At 40.6% G+C, this 19,189-nt stretch overlaps 1 protein-coding gene across 1 annotated transcript; it reads right to left on the bottom strand.

The window, feature by feature from the left end:
* Nucleotides 1–598: 598 nt before the first annotated feature.
* tfap4 (transcription factor AP-4 (activating enhancer binding protein 4)) lies at nucleotides 599–19,070 on the bottom strand. Its single transcript, XM_041816887.1, has 7 exons — nucleotides 18,727–19,070; nucleotides 12,372–12,537; nucleotides 12,181–12,279; nucleotides 11,892–12,062; nucleotides 9,191–9,340; nucleotides 5,625–5,792; nucleotides 599–5,510 (listed from the first exon to the last, which is right to left on the bottom strand). Exons 1-7 carry the CDS (start codon nucleotides 18,813–18,815, stop codon nucleotides 5,352–5,354), a joined length of 1,002 nt encoding a protein of 333 aa, XP_041672821.1. The 5' UTR covers nucleotides 18,816–19,070; the 3' UTR covers nucleotides 599–5,351.
* Between the last annotated feature and the right edge of the window lie 119 nt (nucleotides 19,071–19,189).

The raw sequence follows: 19,189 nt of genomic DNA, 5'->3' as shown, positions 1-19,189 counted from the left end.
TTGCCCAGTATCTCATAGGGTCAAGTGAGGCCTGCAGGTCTTTAGTTGTTGTTCTGGGTTCTTTAGTGACCTCCTGGATAAGCGTCAATGCACTCTTGGAGTAATCTTGGTAGGTCGGCCACTCCTGAAAAGGTTCACTATTATTCCATTTTTTCTCCATTTGTGGATAATGACGCTCACTGTGTTTTGCTGGAGTCCCAAAGCCTTACAAATGGCTTTATAACCCTTCTAAGACTGATACATATCAACAACTTTGTTATCTATTCTTAAGCTTGTTAGGATGGCTCCATGATGCATTCCTTCTTGAGATCCTTTAGCCTATTTCAATTTGTCAGACAAGGGTTTCTAGAATTACCAGGTCTGGCAGCAATCAGTCCTGGGTCTGGCAAATGAAATTGAACTAAGCTTTCCAAAAAACTTGGTTTATCCCAGTTAACTCATGATTTAACAAGGGGGGGCAACTACTTTTTCACTTTTTTGCCAGGTGGGCTTGGATGGCTTTTTTCCCTTAATAAATAAAATTGTATGTTAATAATTGCGTTTTGTATTTAGAAGAAGTAAAGTCAGAAGAAATGTCAAACACACAAGGCCCAATGCGTAAAAAACAAAGTACAAACTTTATTATTCTGTCTTTACAAAGGCACAAGCCTCTTTATCCCCAAAACATTTCTCTTATAAAACAAAAACAAAATAGGTTCTTGATGACCGTATGCACAGACTGGTCTAACAAAAAGTTACAGAGAACAGACAAAAGTAGAGGGAGAGGAAGGAGCTGCGAAATGAGAAGGGAAACAAGAGATAATGACAATAAATGAACAAAAATAGCATAAAAAAGACAAAGCAGAATGTGAGGGGCAAACAGGACAAGATGGAGGGCTGAACAATGGGGGGAAATGTGGATACACAGCTGTGCGGTTTCTACGCATACCTTCAAGAGCTTCAGCTGAGGAGATGCCTCTTCATTCATAGAAAGAGGCAGACTCCTGTATAGTACAGTAAGTGCTTTGTTATTTTGACCCCATGTTATGATCCCAAGGCCCACCCCACTCAGCTAACAATCTGATATGTCCACATAACATCTCCTAGCACACAGAACAGAGTGTAAAACATAGACGGAAATTAAACAGTTTTTGGATTTATCACAAAAAAGAACAAATACTTGGAAGAAAAAGCAAAGGCTCTACAAAAAAAAAAGAGCCTGCAAACCGCATTATTTATGTTTCAGGATCCCTTTCCTATTGTGACAAGCAGAGGGAAGACATCCCATAACTGATTTGACAGATGTGTCACATCTTTCAGTGCAGCTGACATCAATATCTTTTAAAGGGCAGTTCCATGACAGAAAACATTGAACTGGACACGTTAACCAGCCAGCATTTCAAAGTTCCATCTATGCGTTGATGTAAGGGTTCGTCACAAAATTTGATACTTAAAAAAATAAACAGTGATGTGTCAGATGCTCTAAATATGAATGCAATTTCTACATACTTCAGGCGCAACTTCTGTAGATACCAGATGGGAAAGAATGAGTTAAATTACATGGAATGTCAAAATTTCATATGGAATTTCTCTCCACATATCTGCCTTTAAAGGGATATTTCAGTATTTTAAAGTTGAGTTGCAATGTACAAGGTCCTTGATATATCAGCCACAAGAGATTTCAGTCTGCAGTGACACTTAAGGAGAGCATGCTGAGAGCACTGGCAAGGAAGCTAGTCTAGAGAGTGCCATAGATGGGCATATGGTGATTTTAGGTCAACAAAAAACTTGAGTGATGATGATGTGCTGTTTCCTGTGAATACTTTATATCAACTGGAGTACACAGAGGAACAGCTTCTACAGATGGAAACTCGTTTGGCTGAAAGAGAAAGGGGAGAAACTGCAGTGAAAACTGGTGAGCAGGAGGGATCCCAAAGCTACCACTGTCAGGAGTGGGACTTAGTTATAGCACCACTTCAGGACAGCTCTGAGTCAAAGAATAGGGGCTCACAGACCCCTGCAGCCTGCATCACTCCCCATCCAGAGTTCCCTTCTAAATTGAACTCCGGTGTTTTAAAAATCTTCCAAAGGCAAACTGGAACGACCAACCCTGCCTAGAGGAGCTAAACGGAAATTTGTCAACAAGTTAAGTTTTTGTCTGTCGCTTTATTCTTATAACGATTGATTATTACATAAGCTTATGTGTGCCTTATGAAAACACAGTCTGTCAGCTGTTGAAATAGAAAACTAACCCTGCAGGTTCTATTGCTGTGCTTTATCAGCTTCAGAATACACTATTTGATATATAGTCATTCACTCAGTAACCGATTAGTATTCATGTTGTAAAGTCATTTGACACCATTTAATGGTGATAGTTTCAAAATTCAGGAACACTTGTGATGCTAAAATGTTTTCAGTGAACAGGTTGTACACAATCCCGTGAACCTGGATGCTCCATGGGGGGCAGTAAATGGACCTCTATGCTACAATCATCATCTGAAAATGTCTACTTACATTATGAATGCTGCACTTTAAAAATAAAGTGATTTTTTTCCCACAGTTTAACAGATTTAGCTGGTATGGAGGCAATCAATAACACAATTTTCTCAGTCCTGCAGACTATCTAGTGTTGTTTAGCCAGAAGAAGGGAGACCCCCTTTAATATATGGCATATTCTTCATTATACAGCAAATGTGCTTTTAATTGAAACAGTGAAGTCCTACTGACTGAATAAGCCTTGTAGAGAAACCGACCAAGTACTGACATGCTATTCATGAATGAGCATGTGCTACAAAACAGCTCTTGAGTGCCAGTTTCCTTTGCTCTATTTTTCGTCCTTGTTTGATCCATGTTTAAAAGCAAAACAGTAAAAAACTAGCTGTTTCTGAGTCAATGAGCTCTACTCAGCCAAGTCAACTGATCTAGACCTCTTAAAAGACATGGATTTCTGCTCTTCCAACTTAAGACAGAGACTTCTTTAGTTTTTTTTTTTTTTTTTTTACTTTTTTACCCTGGATATTTCACTTCTTTCAGGTCAAAAAAGTAGCTCAAGAATTAAGAATATATTTTTTGCACTTTGAGTGCCTGGCATAGTGGTAAACAGCTCAAAACATGGCCTTTTTGGTAACTTTTTTCTACGCAGAAATCACTACTTGCCCCCCAACAGGAGTTCTCCGCTGCTGCATGATATCTTCGGCAAAGAATCGGTCAGTAAATATCAAAAAACACAATGTAAGCTCCAGTAACCAGCGTATGACCCCAAACAGCTGGTAAGTGAATAAGGATGCGGTGAGGCTATTTGTTGCATTACAAAATAGTGCCAAACACAGATACTTTCTGGAGGAATAAATGCTCCAAAACGTTTCAGTATAGTGTAAATTTTGACTTAAACTTTGTCTAATTATATGGAGCAACTGTATCCGTCTGTAGTACTGAACTGCCTAGCTTCCTTGCTGGTTCCCTCAGCATTCTCTCCTTGAAGGGATAACAGACTGGAACCTCTTGTGGCTGATCACACTACGATTAAAGATTACCTCCGACAACCACACTTTAAATATATCAAAATATCCCTTTGATAGTGCACACATAAGGAGTGAAAAATGTTGCAAATAGACGCTTGTATGCAGCCAGAAGTCACTATCCAGATATATTTTGAATACTTCGGGGGAAATATCAGGAGCGCTTTAATGTTATAAGAATAACACCTGTTCGTTTTTAAGGCAAACATAAGAAATGAATATAAGTGGAAATAGACAAAATGACTGGGGACACATGTTCTAACACAACCCAGGTATTAGGCCAGTTGGAAACGATTCCAACAGCCTTCCAAACGGCACACATCAAGAGTTCAGGTTCGTCTCTCAGACCCAGGGCTGTTAAGGCTGGCTTTACAGTGCCTCCCTGCACCCTTGGGCTATCAGTAAGGCGAGCTGCTGTCACTCTTAGCTACATGTCAAAAGTTCGGTCTGTCAGCTAACACTTTCAGGCAAAAAGAAAAAAAGATTCAGGCAAAAACATGTAAATAGCATCGTGCACTTGGTAACAAGCGCACACAGGGACAAATGATCTATGTAAGGAAATGCATAGAGCATGTTTCATCAACCTCCGTGACACATTCAAACTATTTCACAGGGCTCCTTTTCACGTGTCTGAAATGTACTCTGTTTTGATAGATGTCCAAACATCTGGACAACAAACTACATCATCAAGGGCTAGATAAACCTAACCCTTTAAATAGCGCATAAGTGATTGTAAGTCAGTCATTTTTTTGTATGTGTGAGTGCTAGATTTCAAGCTAAAGCAGTGCTTTTGCAGACTTCCAGAGTCTGCAATATCACTTAGCTCCGCTGATTCTGCAGAATGCAAAAAAGGGGACACACATGACACACACATCAGAGGAAATCACTCAAGATTGCCCACAGATTAGCTTATTTAACAAGCTAGGTGCTTTCGAGAGGGGAGGATGCCAAAAAAAAAAAAAAAAAGTCAAAGCATCTTTTGTCAGGCCAAGATTAGAAAGAAAAAGGGGGATTACTGGGAACCCAGCCCAGTAAAAAAAGCGCAGAAAACAAAATTTAAAAAAAACAATAAGAGTTGTGAACCAGTAAGCATGCTCTTTTTCCTTCAGAGCTTTGCTTCATTTCCTGTGAGCACCATTTTGCAATAACAAGAAGCATTTTTTTTCCAGTACAATCACTTTAACTTGCTGGCTTATGGAGCCAAAAAGAAACAGAACATGTAAAGGAGACTTCATAAGAGAAAAATAACCTGTCACCTCAAAGCCTGAAAGATGGAACGTCAATATAAGACAGTCTTATTGGCTCACAGTGTCTCTCCAAACAGCTCAGGAGATTTAAAGGAGATGCTCTGTGTTGGGTGGTGACAACGCCACACTTCAGGGCTTTCATTGACTTTTCTCCTATTTTTGTAGATGAGTCACATGGCTTTAGGGCCAAAGATCGAGAGAACAGTCCCATTGATTGATGGTGATGTTTAGCAGACATGAAATTCTAGTATCCAGTTTAATAAAGTGTTTATAGGTCAACCAGTAAAGCAGGTGCTCTAAAACCCTTCTATTGATAAGGAAAAAGACATGAGAAAGCAGAGAGCTAGAGACAAGCAGAGAAAAGATGCAGAAGTGCGTGTAAGTGTAAACCTATTCGGGCTGCCTAGCAACATGTTAGAGTGTGTACTGAAAAGAAAATAAAAAACAAAAAAAAAAACGAGTGCTTCAATCGGTCTACCAGCCCTAATAAAGTCCACTGAAAATGAGTGCTGTGGGTTTGTAGCATCAGGTAGCCCAGGTCAGCGTGGGCCTTTTGATTTTAAGTGTATGTGTATGTAAGTGTGCGTGCAAGACGCCAGGGATGAACTCAGGGCAGTGAGCAGTCATCAGGCCCATCGCTGTTTGAGGCCGTGTCTGAGCCCGCCGCGTCAGAGAGGACACGACCTGAAGTGACGATGACCGCCCTGCGCTGCTCCTCCTCCCCGATGCCCCCCTTCCCCTGGTTGCCTTCGATGTGCTGGATTGCCTGCAAGGGAGGAATGAGGACAGGAGAGATGTCAGGGACAACAGCACCCTCTAGTGGTCACATGTGTTAGTCTTTCCAGTCAGAACTGTGGAGCTCTGTTTGTCTGCCTCTTACTTGAACGATGGTGTCCAGGTTCTGTCGAGATGTAGAGGCTGTATTGATGACAGATGTTTGGCCCACGGTTACCACGGTTATATGATGGGGCAGTGGAGTTTGGGCAGGTGCAGGGACGATGACTGTAGCATGGTGTGTAGGTGCAGGGGGGGTAGCTGGGGGCAAAACCTGGAAGAAAGCATCAGTTTTTACAAATTACTACCATAATTATCATTTCAATATTGAAGTATCATTCAAAACATGCAAATACATCACAACATAATATATTTAGAAATTAAAGTAGTTCAAGAACATTGCACAGAAGCGTGCATGGTTATACGTTAAGTTTTGTACATTCGTGTTAATTCAATTTTGCCACCCAAATATTATTATTGAAGCCCTGCAACTGACTGACGACCAGTCCAGGGTGTAACCCACCTCTCGTCCAATGACAGCTGGAATAGGCTCCAGCCCCCCGCAACCCCCAACGGGATAAGTTGTATAGAAAATGGATGGATGGATGGATGAAAGTTAAACAGGCCAACAGGAAGAGTCCTGGTTGGGTCAACCCTCTTCCTTTAAGAATTATTGAGGCCACTGTGCTCTTGGGAACTTTCAGTGCAACTGAATATTTTCTCATATTTCCCCAGACCCATGCCTTGCAACAATCCTGTCTCTGAGCTCTGGTGGCAGTTCTGGCAGTTCCACTCACCTCATGGCTTGGTTTTTGCTCTGATATGCATTGTCAGCTGTGTGACCTTCTATAGAGAGGTGTGTGCTATTCCAAATCATGATCGATCATTTTATTTTACTGCAGGTGGACTCCAATCAAGGTGTAAAAACATCTTTCTTAGTTATCATGAGAATTGGGATGAACCTGAGCTAAATTTCAAGTATTTTGCAAAGGATCTGAATAGTTATGTCAATATGACATTTTAGTTTTTTTATTTTAATTCATTTGCAAAAGTTTCTAAAATTCTGTTTTCACTTTGCCATGATGGGTACTAGAGTTTAGATTAACAAGAATAAAAATTAAACAACTGCAGCATCAGGCTGCAACATAGCAAAGCTGAAAAAGTGAAGGGGTCTGAATACTCCTGACTGACTGCACTGCATCAATCATAAACAGTCATTCTTGACCTAGGAAACCACTGGAACCAAAACAGAAAATGACTTAAATCCACCTCTTGACTTTCCTCCACTCTTTGACCCTCCAAAGTTTTATGGGAGTTTTGCTAAAAGTACAACATCCTTCAATTATCCGTTGTTGAAAGCTCTTGAGACTCAGTGTGATACTTTTGTTGTCCTGTAGTATCTGCTTAAAAAGTTCAGTAAAATTGAATTGTGCTGCAATATTATGGTTGATTGAATGCTGGCTCCTCATGGAGCAATCAATGCTGTAAAAAGAAAGTATCCCTCAATAAGAATGAATTCTATTTCCAGTAATTTGCTGTTACTCAGGTAATTTTCTAGTAATTTATAGTGTTATTGATTTGAGGTCGTATAGCTCAGCTCTGCTCGGGGAGCATCACATGACTAATCCAGACCGTGTTCATCATCTATCTAAGGAGCACTGTGCTACCTTAGGTAGTGGATGGCAGACGGCACAGGTCGATTGATTTGGCATCATGTTCAGTGAGGGTTAGCCTGCAGGAACAGGATACCGCGGCTGTCAGGGCAGGAGACGGGCACAGCGGAGACATGTGTGAGTTGCTCATTTAACACATTGTGAATGCTCCTCGGCCGTTGACAGCTCTAACTCTGGACATGGAAGTGGCCGTCATGTGCAACTGTCTGTGTGACAGCTACAATGTGATGTAAGATTAGTTCAGGTGTTTGTGTGGGAGGTATGTGTGCCTACATAAGGGCTGACACATCTCACTCAAACTTATTGAAACCAAAGTGATACAAAAATAGCACAATAACAGAACTAACACAACAATAATATTTTAACCAAAGCTGCAACAAGAAAGAGAAAGAACACAGACTACACTGCACAGGCAACATTCAGGTAAATTGATGTTGATAGCATATTTGTTCAATCTAGACAATGTGCAGGAGATTGCCTGGAATTTTGGTACTTAAAAATAAGAACTGATCCAACGTTTGGTGCCAAGGATTTCCATATTTTTGCCAGTGTGGTATCAAGACAGGAATCAACATTGTTTTTGTTTGTTTACTCTGGCACTCTTCTACAATTAAAATTCTGCTATCATGATAACCATAGCCTGTGTGTATAGAGGGCCTGCAGGAATTTGGTTCAAGCTGCTGGATGAATTTAGGCTGATGAGTCCAAAAACAGACAAATTATGCGAAATTCCAGACGTTACTGTCATTGATTGCTCCAAAATTGACTCCAAATGCTGCAGGGTAGCTCTAGATTGTAACAAGAGAACTAAAACAGCACTTAAATTAGAATAAAGTGATCAAATTTACCAACCAAGTGCAAAATTGTATGAATTTTCAAAAGAAATGCCAAGGTAACTAAGGAAACTATTAGGTAAAGTTAATGAGATACAGTATGTAGGGAGTAACACTGTCTCATTTAATAATAAAGACTGGCCTTTGTCTTATTTATTATTTTAAAAGCTTTTTTGCATTTAGATGTAAACTGTTCTACATGTTACAAGTCAGTGGTGGACTAAAAACTGGTATCAGTGCTGTCACCAGCAAAATATCTGCCATGGCATGTATTTTTGCTAAAAGATCCGCCAGATAACAAGTCAAAAGGCCCATTTGTATCCGTGTGATTAATGCGAAACACAGTTAACAGCTACAACGTGTCTTCTCTCCTCCTTAAGTCTGATTTCTGTAATAACAGCAACATGAAACAAGGGTTAGCTTTGCATGGCGTCGCCGTCAGCCTGTCAGGGGCTTCGATACAAGCTGGGCTCAGTGCTGCGGCAACTCATATTACAACAGCTTAAACGACCGTTAAAGGGTGTGTTTAAACTGATAATCTGCTTGTTTTAAGCCCATGGAGATTCAAGGAAGTGAGCTGTGGCAATAAAAGAAGTTAGAGAAGTAGCTGTAGACGATGTAGAAGCGTAAACTTGTTGGCACCGCTGCTAAAGCCAAGTTAAATCAATTATAAACACAGCATTTCCAACAAGTCCCTCAGAATAAAAGTCAGTAGTTGTTGTTGTTTTCCCCAAGTGCATTTAATTGTCAAGGTCCACATCAGAAAACTTGTTGTTTTCAGCAGCAACTTGACACATGTCAGCAAAGAGGAACGAAACTATTGACTACAGGTTCAGTTGTGTAGAAGTGAACACAGAGAGACTTGTAAAATTATATCTCTGTGATCTTAAGCTCAGATATGACTTAAGTATGCCATCACAAGTTTGGTTGAGAGGTTGAAGGGGTTGTAACACCTGAATATGTATTTAAAGGCATTATCTCTTTTAGCCTTATAATACCATGATAGTTACCACTAAGGGCAACATGATACATTTTGGCCACATGGCCCAGGCCTCCTACAAGTGTAACCAGTATAAAAATATGTAAATACTTTCACTCATAAACAGAACTCCAGAAAAAGCACACTGTTATTTTCTGAGTCAGACTGAATGAAAAGTCTTTCCAACCTGTGGGCTGTGAGCTGGAGTGAGGTCCCTTTCCAGCTGCTTGTGCTGCTGCAGGTGAACGAGGCCCTGTGTCTGGGCCTGCTGCTCCTGGACCAGCTGAGCGATTGCCTTCAGTTTCTCTGGGTACAACTGGGCATCAAGGGAACGCATCTGACAAAAAAAGCAGCAGGAGGTAAATGTGTGACACAGACATTGGGGTTCAATGAATGAAACAGCAATGTCTAGGGATAAGCTAAGAGCTAACAAACACATTTCTTTGAATGACCACCTCAGGCAGGCTCCAAAATAGAGTCAATCCCCATAGACCCTAAACTGTAATACCCAACTTTACAGCAAAATTGAATGTGTTAACAGTCGTGCACAGGGAGAGTTTTTGTCACTATAGCTCAGAAAAAGAGCCACATTTATATAACTAACTCTTTTAAACTGGTTAAGGGCTTAAATTTTGCAGATTAAGGGGAGCTGCATGTTAAGTGACCATTGGGAGCTGCTACCATTTGGAGAAGATGATGTACTTCATTAAAAGCCTGACACAGAAGATAGACTGTTTCATATTTCAACTGGGTGGTATATATGGTACTGTGCCAAACTTTTCAGTATGTTGGGTCCAAAAATTGAGGCCAAAGTAAGGCATGTAATGGCAGGTAAGCCCACCTGAGGGCACCATCAGGCGGGAAGAAGGACTGACGCATCGTCATGCAATGGATGTCCTTGCATATTAGCAGGAACATGGGAGAACAATATGTTGAAAAAATAATGAAGTTTACTCCATTAAGGCAGTGGATGTGGCAAGTAAGGGAACCATCCACGCAGGCAGTAGCGTAGCCACAAGCCCCTTGTTGTGCTGTGGATGTCCCAAGGTCCCCAGTACCCAAAAACTACAGGTGGTCTCTGGATGCATCATCAGGGTTGAAAAGGTCTGGACAAAGGAGGTGCCTTCAAGCTTGACCTTGGCCACCCCTCTCCAGGCTCGGGTTGTGGCATATTGGGCCCTGTGATGAATACTTAGCGCCCTACATATCTAAAATTTGTGCACATGACTTCAAATCACACATAAATAGTCCACAGTCGAAGTTTGGGAAGGAAAAACCTTTCTAAAAATATAGAAGGATGACTGGATGAATGTTCTGACATTTTTACTCTTTATTTTACTCTCCTTTTTACTGCAAGGAGAGTTTACATAAACACACAAAGGCTGCAATTATTTGCAGAAACCTGTGATGGCATACAGAATTCATGTCTGAACATAACATGAAAAAATGTTTTATTTCTGTATGTTCGATATTGTGTTACTGCTCCTATAGTTTAAGGTTTCACTTCTGTAAAGCCAAGGTGAGTCAAACTGCAATTGACTACACCTTATTTCCCACTGGGGGTATTCACAATAAAAGCCCTTAATAAATATGAACAGCTACAGACTTTTATTGTGAAGGAATTGTCAGAAGTAGCATTTTTATCATTGTTCAACTAAGTTTCTGCAGCGGTACCAGCGACTTTCTGCAAGTGCAGTGTGCACAGCTGCATCTCTTCATACATCTCTGACTCATTTAACGCCACAGCTCTCTTCTAGGACTGAACATGGACTTATTAAGCGAGTCAGGAGTTTACACATTTTACATTTCAAACTGTTGTTTAAGCAGAATCAATGCAGCGCTGAGCTAAAAACTAACCGAGGCGACCCAACTTGTGTTAAAGCTCCAGACCGACCGACAGTTAGGCTCTCCAAAGTGAACACGGTCCTTATTATTACAGACATTAAACTAAGAGAGGAAAAACACAGGTTTAACCTGTTTACTGTATTACAGATTAAATACAGAGGAACTAGTGAATGACGTTCAGTTAGTTATGTGGCTGCTTTTACTGCTAGAGCTAAACTTACTGCTGACGGGACTCAAAATAAGCAGTTTTCAATCACTTTGCTAGCTAGTGGCTGCTTCATGCCTTGTGTGGGCTCTACAGCTGAATGCACCCATTTAAACACTGGTAAAGACAGCAATGCAGAAATCCATTCTGTGGCAGAATTTTTACAGTTGACAGTATTGATACTGGTTTACTGCCCAGTGCCCACCACTAGATTTCAGTGCTATTGACTGCTTTAAGTGTGTGTTTGATGGATGTAGTAGTCTTGCCAATTCCATAGTGAGACACACTTTTGCCACTCAGCTGCATGTCTTTGATTGAGATTTGACACACGTTTGCCGTACTGCTTCCTTTAGTTGCCACAGCTTTTAAACAAATATTGCAGCGTGCTGTGGTGTGTTCATGGTCCAAAGCTGCAAACCTGAACCAGGTCCAAACAGCTGAAAAAAATATACAGTTCTTATGAGACAAAACTCAGGATTTGCTCTGGTAGCCTTGCTGTTGTGTGTGCATCTCTGTGGTGAAGGAGGGGGAGGATGTAAACTACGGGAGCCTCAGGGGGAGAGAAAGAAGAGTGCGGAGGAATATCGGGAATTCTTTTTTTAATTCGTCCTAAACAAAAAAAATCGAAAAAATCAATAAAACCAATATATCGCACAGGCCTACCACTCTGCTGTGGTTACTTCTGGCTCAACAAAACAAAATGAAAAATACAGAAATGACAAACTCTTGGCTTCATAACATCTCCCCACAAACAAGACTCTAAAAACATGGACGCTGACCTTTTATACCCTCTGTGGTCTGGTGTCTTAGAAGTCTAAGTCCATGTTTGGATCCTCACCTGATCTTCCAGCATCATTCTGACTGAGCGCTCTTTCTCCAGCTGCTGCCTTAACTCAATCATCTCCCTCCGCAAGTCCTCAGTCTTTTCCTCTTCCAGGATGTCTGGTGAGCCAATCCCTTCATCTTTCTCCTCTGCACGCCTCCTCTTAGGAGAGGAACCACTTAACTCCTAAAAGAGTAAACAGAAATGGGATACTTTTAGTTGAATCCTAAATCTGATCATTCTGGGAGCCAGAGTAGTCAGATAATGGTTTTGTTATGACAGGGTTGGGACGGCGATGCTTTACTTGTATGATTCGTTTAAGCTGGCTGTTCTGCTGCAATAGCCGCGTCTTCTCCTGCTCCAAAGTAAAAATGTACTCTGCTGTCTGTTGTAGGATGGCAGCCTGTGGGAAGAGATATTAAATCAAGTTACAGCTCAGACCATCCCAGCTCCATCAACCTCATCACCTGATTAAAATCTCTCGATGTGACCCACCTTACTGAGCTTTTCTCCATCACTGTGTGGGATGAGTGTTTTAAGTGACTGGAAACCAGCATTGATGCTCTGCATACGCCGACGCTCATTGCTGTTGGCAATCTCTCGGCGGATTCGCCTCTCTTGGTCCCGGGCTGTTTCTGGGGTCAGAGGAATGTTGGCCAAGCTAGAGGAGGACAGAGGGGAGAACAGAAGTCAGTTTTACATTCAGAGTGAGATACAGTTTAAGCTCGTAGAGAAATATTACATTTTTACTGCAAACTTTGACATACAGCTGGAACCTCATAAATGTTACGCAACTGTTTTTTTTCTACCAGTGTGAATCACTCAATTTTTAAATAAAATAATCATAAATTATTCATTTCTGACAACCAAATACTAGCTTTCAATCAGCATCTGTTATCTCATATTGCTGGAAAGAATCACCTCCAAAAACTTTCCTTATGTGACATGATGATCTTTTATTTACATTTGCCTTGGAGTCTTTTTACTGTGCTGACCTTAAATAACCTGACACGTCATGTAGACAGTCTCAGATATACATTGCATGGGATGTATTTTACATCCATCTAGAAAACTTCCTATACAATTTGTTTGGGAAGGGCAGAACTTTTCAAAACACTCTTGGGAGGTGATTGGACTAATGTTGTGTCTGGCACTTTCACAATGGGCGAATCAGAGAAATGAAACTAGACGTTATGAGCATATACAACCCCGGTGTCAGAATTACATAACCTAAGCTCGGCATGTGGGCACTTTCATCCTCAAGCAAATCCATGCAGCAGCCAGAGGGGAGAAGAGCGAGAACATCTTTTCCTCCAAGAAAAGCTTTCAGTGTGGTTATTGGTGCTTCTTTAAGTAAAGAAATGCCATCCAGTTCTAATAAAAATTGCCACTATGGCTACATCCAGGCTAATTGCTTAATTGGTAGCTGCCATTCTTCATCAACATACAATGCCACTGAATCACGCCCTGGCTACCGCCTTGATCCCCTAAAATGACGCTGATTGGTCAGGTAATTTTTCAGATCAGGCACAAATTTTTCCGATTGGAGCTTTGCGAGGTGATCTGCCTGATGACAGCCATGAAATCTGGACAGTCCATCAGCTTTGCAAGATTAGACCTTTAACACATATAATCCTGTTGTATGCCAAAGAAAAACACGGAAATTACTCTAATACAAAGACCAAAAGAATTTTTTTTAATGCCCCTCGCACCTGCCCTGCAGACTCGAATGTAGGAGTCATTTTAATCTAATTAGCTCCATACATGTTTGTTACTAAATAGTAGATCACCGTTTTCTTTAAATGGGTGCTTATGACCTGCTGAGAGATAAAAATGTTTTAGATTGTTGGAACACGCTCAGAGAATCAGCACCTGCAGGGTGGGGACAGCTCCATCTCTCTACCTGGCACATCTAGTATTGAGGGGGTATTATTCTGTTTATTCATACAGAGCTCATCTGCTTAAATAAGACTTTATCAGCTGACTGCCAGATACATAATTTGATTACAGATTAATTGATAAATCTGTAAACATTCTGGAAATAGATGCAAAAATAAAAGCTGTGATAGAGTGAGGAGCAGTGACACTCCCAGCACCACTTTAAACAATACAAGTCTTTAAGTTGAAGATGTTTCTCTGTTACTTGCATTGTGTGCTATCAATCTAATGAATCTTAATGCTGATTGATTGTTTTTCCAATCTGAAGACAATGATTTGATTTAATTTGCCTTGTAAGGCTGATTTGCTCAGAGCTTATGTTCTTCTTTCTCTTTGCAGGAACTGATGCAAGTTTGTGCACCAGTGATGTGTTTGTTGTGCATTCCTGATTTCAGTGCCAGCGGTAACTGAAAGATTCCAGTAGCAGTTCCCGTTTCTGTATGTTGCAGTCTTTGACATAACATCTGATATTTTCACATTAAATATAAACAAGTTGTGTCTGTCACAGTGGTTCTGTCATGGCGCCTGCCTGTCTCTGAAAGCTATAAAAATGAAGGATAACTCTAGCTTTGAGAGCTGATGGTCAGCATCAAAGTTTTAGGGCCACGCTATACTTGACTTTTCCTGATATCTGATCCTCTGATACTTAGGTGGAGCCATGGGGTGGCTTACAGGCTTGAGCTCTGAGTGTTTTTCAAAGCACTGAATCTTTGAAGGTGGTAGGGTGGCTGGTTCTTTTTATTAACCAAACATTCAAGGTGGAAAAAAATCCATAAGGTTAGTGGATCAACTATGGGGATGCATTACTGCTAGGTCTTTTATCACATCCACGGTAATGAGATTGCTGCAGCAGGATAAACATTATTTTTGGATTAGATTATCTTATCCTGTCTATCTTTATTTCACATCAAAATCAACAACAAAGATTTTTACACTGATTGAGGTTGATTTTAAGGCATGAAAATGTTTCCTGTCATTAAACAGATGTATGTGTTATCATCCAACTCAATGTTACCACAAATATCAAAAAGGTGACTTCAGTTCATAACTTCCCTTGACCATTTCTGGGATGTAATCTAAGTCTATGAATTTAACCACCTTGATGAAAATCCACCATCTGCTGAGTGAGTGGGTTATTCGGTTCAGGGGAAATTCTGAGTGCGCTTCCTCCAACATCCACTGTGTATCAAGCTCAGTATCTCTGGGACCCTCTCTGGCTAAGCCCTTATCTGTACTGACTCAGCTGCCCCAGTGCAAACACGGGGAACAATTGTGCAGACACAGATGAGAAAATGAGTGTGTGTGAGGACACACAGACACCAACACTGCAGCAGCACATCCAGCAAACCACCCACTGCCAGAACTTGTCCGACTAAGTCTGTACTCGACCGTGTGATACAAACCACGGCAAGGACACACAAGACCCCAATCAGAATGGTTTAAAGATTTAGAGGGGAGAAATATATGGCATAGCAAATATGTGAGGTAAAAAGTTGAACCTTTTTGTCAATTTATGGTAATTTGGTTATATCACAAAACAAACTTGCAAGTGCATGAATACTAGATAAATTTTAGGCATGTTTTCTGACAAACACTTTGAGACAATCGGATGATTTACTTAAGTCTGGTGAACTAATGCTGATTTGTCTCAGTTAGAAAAACAAAGAATATCCAGATACATTGCTTTATGCTGTATACTGCATGCTTGTGCAATGCTACTGTGGAGATGTGCACGACTTGATGTATTTATGACTGGATCTATGAGACTTTGGATCACTTTGCAAATGTTTTATGTTTTTAAGCAACAACAGATGGGATTTAATCATCAGATATAATCTGGCATATTCACACCTTCTATTCTTGTCCCAGATTTGTCCATTAATATGCACAGTGTCCTTCCAAATAAATAATATTACTAGTACAATTAAATTATGAGACATATTGCTAAGAATTTTCTTGAATTTGACAATATTTTATAGATCAAGGGGAAATAACAGCATACATTATCTTTTTTCTATTGTGCAATTCCATAAACTATTACTATTATTATAGTCATTTATTGGTTTCAATATTATTTTCAATACTTTATCATTATTATGAATTGGCCAAATATAATCAAAGGATTGATTGTTTGTAACATTGGCTTAAAAAAGGAGATGAATTAAATCTATGTTATTGTTTTAGGGCATGTCATATGTATTTTATATAGTCTTACTGGCAAGGAACCAACATGACAAAACTTGTAGATTTCCATTCTCCTTTTCATTAAATGCAATTCTTAAAGGAGTTTGAAGTCTACCGCTACAGGTTAGCGCAGCCTTTCTCAACCAGGATGCCATGGCACCCTGGGGTGCTTTGTCTCATCGTCAGAGGCACCTTCAAAATGCTGTAAATTCAACCAAGAAATACCATGAATATGCAGATTATGAACTATCCTGACATTAATGATCAAAAATGTCTCATTTTCCTTTTTCCTGAAATCATGTCAGCAGCTGCCTTAGCAAATGATGAGGTGAATGTCAGTAAGCACTGCAAAAGAATCTGCTTTTCTTTTCCTTTTTTTTTTTTAGTTTTGCAGGTTGGCCAAATGTGTTTTAAGGTCTACACTCCAATTCTAGGAAAATAAAGGCATTTTAACTGTTTTACGAAAGTGTGGAGAGCAGTGGATCAAAATATATGACTGTGAAATAGAGAGGACAAAACAAATACATTTTAGACCACATTTCCCCATGTTGGTGTGTAAATTTCTGCCAATTTTTCAGAGATTTGAGGAATTCCCACATTACAATGGAAAACAACAGCTTTGTTATCCCAAGAAAATTAGAAAAATGAGTTGAAATACTGAGAAAACTTCTGAATTGATATACCGTCCCTGTAAGACAGAGTAAAATAAAATGTTTGGATGCATGTTCCAATAGTACCTATCTACAGGCTTGCAGGCAGCAGCTTCAGGGCTGTAAAACTAGGACCCCTCTTTATTTCACACCAGCAAACTGGATGAGCATTGCAATCAAACAAGTTGCATTCCAAGGCATCTAAAATAATTGTAATTAGCTCATTATCAGGTAAAATAAAGATGAAATCATATTAGGATAAATATTTGAATGGTTGGAATGGCCCAACACTGGAACTACAGAGACATATACAAGATTATACGAATCTGAAATCCTCTTGTACGGACATCCATTTATTTTTTAATTTTCATATTCATATTATTTCACTTTATTATTTTGTTTACTTTAGCAATATGGCCATTTACCTGTTTAGTCTGACAGCCAATGGCAACTATGTTCTTGAATGTAAATGGTGCCTTGCTAGAAAGTATAATAAAGAATATGTATATATGTAAAAAGGTCAAGTTCACACAAAAGCATTTATTTACAGCAAATCTGACCCACAGACTTTCAAACATAAGGCAGACCCGTTCTGACCCTCCATAATAAAGTTTTGTGCATGTGCACAAGTTTTGGGGTCCTATTTCTCCAATTACAGTACTGAAACGTCTGCTAGTGAGCCTGCAGATAAACCCTTCTCATGTTTGTTTACGGCCTAAGTACTTAATAGATTTTTGCCTTTTTTTTCCAGGCACAAAGATGCGAACTACTGAAAACATGCCACTTGTCACAACCCACTTTTGGGTTCCAATCCACCGGTGGAGACCCCCTGCTTAGGCGGTTTATTTTGTTAATTCTCTTACTAAATCCTCCGGCAGTCATAGTGATGCATAATGTTAGTTTGTTTCTTAAAGGGTTCCTTGAAAGAAAAAGCCCGAAAAAATGCTGTGTTGGGGAATAACACGCTTGTTTTCACTCTACATGAGATGTTAAAAAAAAAAAAAAAAAATCTCAACGGACTTCATTTCCCAGAGTGCATGTGTCCCCACCAGCAGCCAGCAGCAACAGCGGCAGATCCCTCCGCCTCCCTCTTCAAACAAGTCTGCGGACGTATCGAGGGGCCTTCCGCGACATACACACCCCCTTATTAAAAACACCACTTTTAATTTTCCTACCTCTAGGCGAACGCTAGGTCTATGTATGCGGGACAAATAATGGGTTATGTATTTATAAATCCATACAAAGAGCTATTTTTCATCACTGTGCCCCACACCACCTCCGTGCTCCGAGCAGACTTTTCGTGTCCTCCGCCATTATAACAATGCGGCAGGCAGCATGGCTGAGGTGCGGGATGAAAAGACGCAGTGGAGGCGGCTTGGTAGCGCGAACAAGACGTGAGGAAACACCTTTAAAACCATCGCCACGTCGAATGACGGCTAAATTAGCAGTGTTTGTATGTTTCCTCATGCGAAGTGAACGAAAACAAGGCGCCATGAACAGGAAACAAACGCCAGACCCCCTCATCACGCTAAGCACAAGCCACAAGCATGGCCGCACTACCCACAATAACTTCTGATCGCTTTGAGCGAAATCGGCAACCCAGCAGTATTACCGACAGAAAATAGACCCTTTCACACTGTGTGACATCTACTCGTGTAACCATACCCTTTATTATGCCAATCACGCGACATAAATGTTACACAGTGGGGTAATTTGAGGATAAATAGAGCAGGATGCGCTCTGGAGAGGGATAGCAGCGTGGTGTGCGGGTAACCACGTGGTTTATGTTTGTTAGCCACAAAATTCTCCCTTTTAGCATTTAAATATTAAAAAATACACACTAGTAAAGATGTTATGGAATAAACAAGACCTTTATCTTGCTCTGGCATGATTTATTTGCTGTGTTTGGTGATTATTAAGGCTCCCAGCTGGCCGTGAGTGAGTCGTGTACACAATAACAGATCAGATGAAGCATGTTGCCTCACTGCCGTCGCTAAGTGCGTGTACTCCAAACAGATGCCTTTCAGTAATAAAAATAATACATACAATATGCTGGGTGAGAAAACAGGCATACATACCTACAAAGACCTCCAATCACTTCTTTCTCCGTTTTCCTGAAATGTTGCAAAGAGGGCACCTTCTGAGCTGGTACCATGAAATACTCCATGCTCGCCTTTCGCCAGTTTGGTCCCCCCTCCCCACCTCCAAAAAATAAATTAAAAAACAGCAAACAGTCTTCGTTGAATCAAATGGAAATAATGACGTTATAGAGCAAAAATGCCGTGATCAGACGCGGGTTAAATCCACAAAGCAGATGCGAATCCCTCGTCTGTGTAATGTAGTAGTTTCAGGCTGCTGAGAGTTGTAATGTTACTCGACTTCCAGCTGATGGGGTTCCCTCGTTGTGTGTGGCGCTCTACCTCTCTCTTTCTCTCTCCCTCCCTCCCCCTTTGCTTTCTCTCTGCATGACCGTGTATGTGTGTGTGCAGCTGATCGGATGGCTTTCAAGGCGGGAAACAGCTGGTAGGAGTCACACTGCAC

Source organism: Cheilinus undulatus, linkage group 21 (genome assembly GCF_018320785.1).
Source record: "Cheilinus undulatus linkage group 21, ASM1832078v1, whole genome shotgun sequence".
NCBI classification, from domain to species: Eukaryota; Metazoa; Chordata; class Actinopteri; order Labriformes; family Labridae; genus Cheilinus; species Cheilinus undulatus.
The sequence above is the reverse complement of the archived record's forward strand: the minus strand, read 5'-3'. Positions and strand labels throughout refer to the sequence as shown.

Excerpts from the sequence above, each read along its gene's own strand:
- tfap4 (XM_041816887.1), bottom strand. The coding sequence starts at position 18,815 with ATGGAGTATTTCATGGTACCAGCTCAGAAGGTGCCCTCTTTGCAACAT. Across the intron at positions 5,793-9,190 it reads CTCCAGCTCACAGCCCACAG|GTTTTGCCCCCAGCTACCCC; the intron begins GTTGGAAAGACT and ends GCTTTCTTCCAG. Across the intron at positions 5,511-5,624 it reads ACCTGGACACCATCGTTCAA|GCAATCCAGCACATCGAAGG; the intron begins GTAAGAGGCAGA and ends CCTCCCTTGCAG.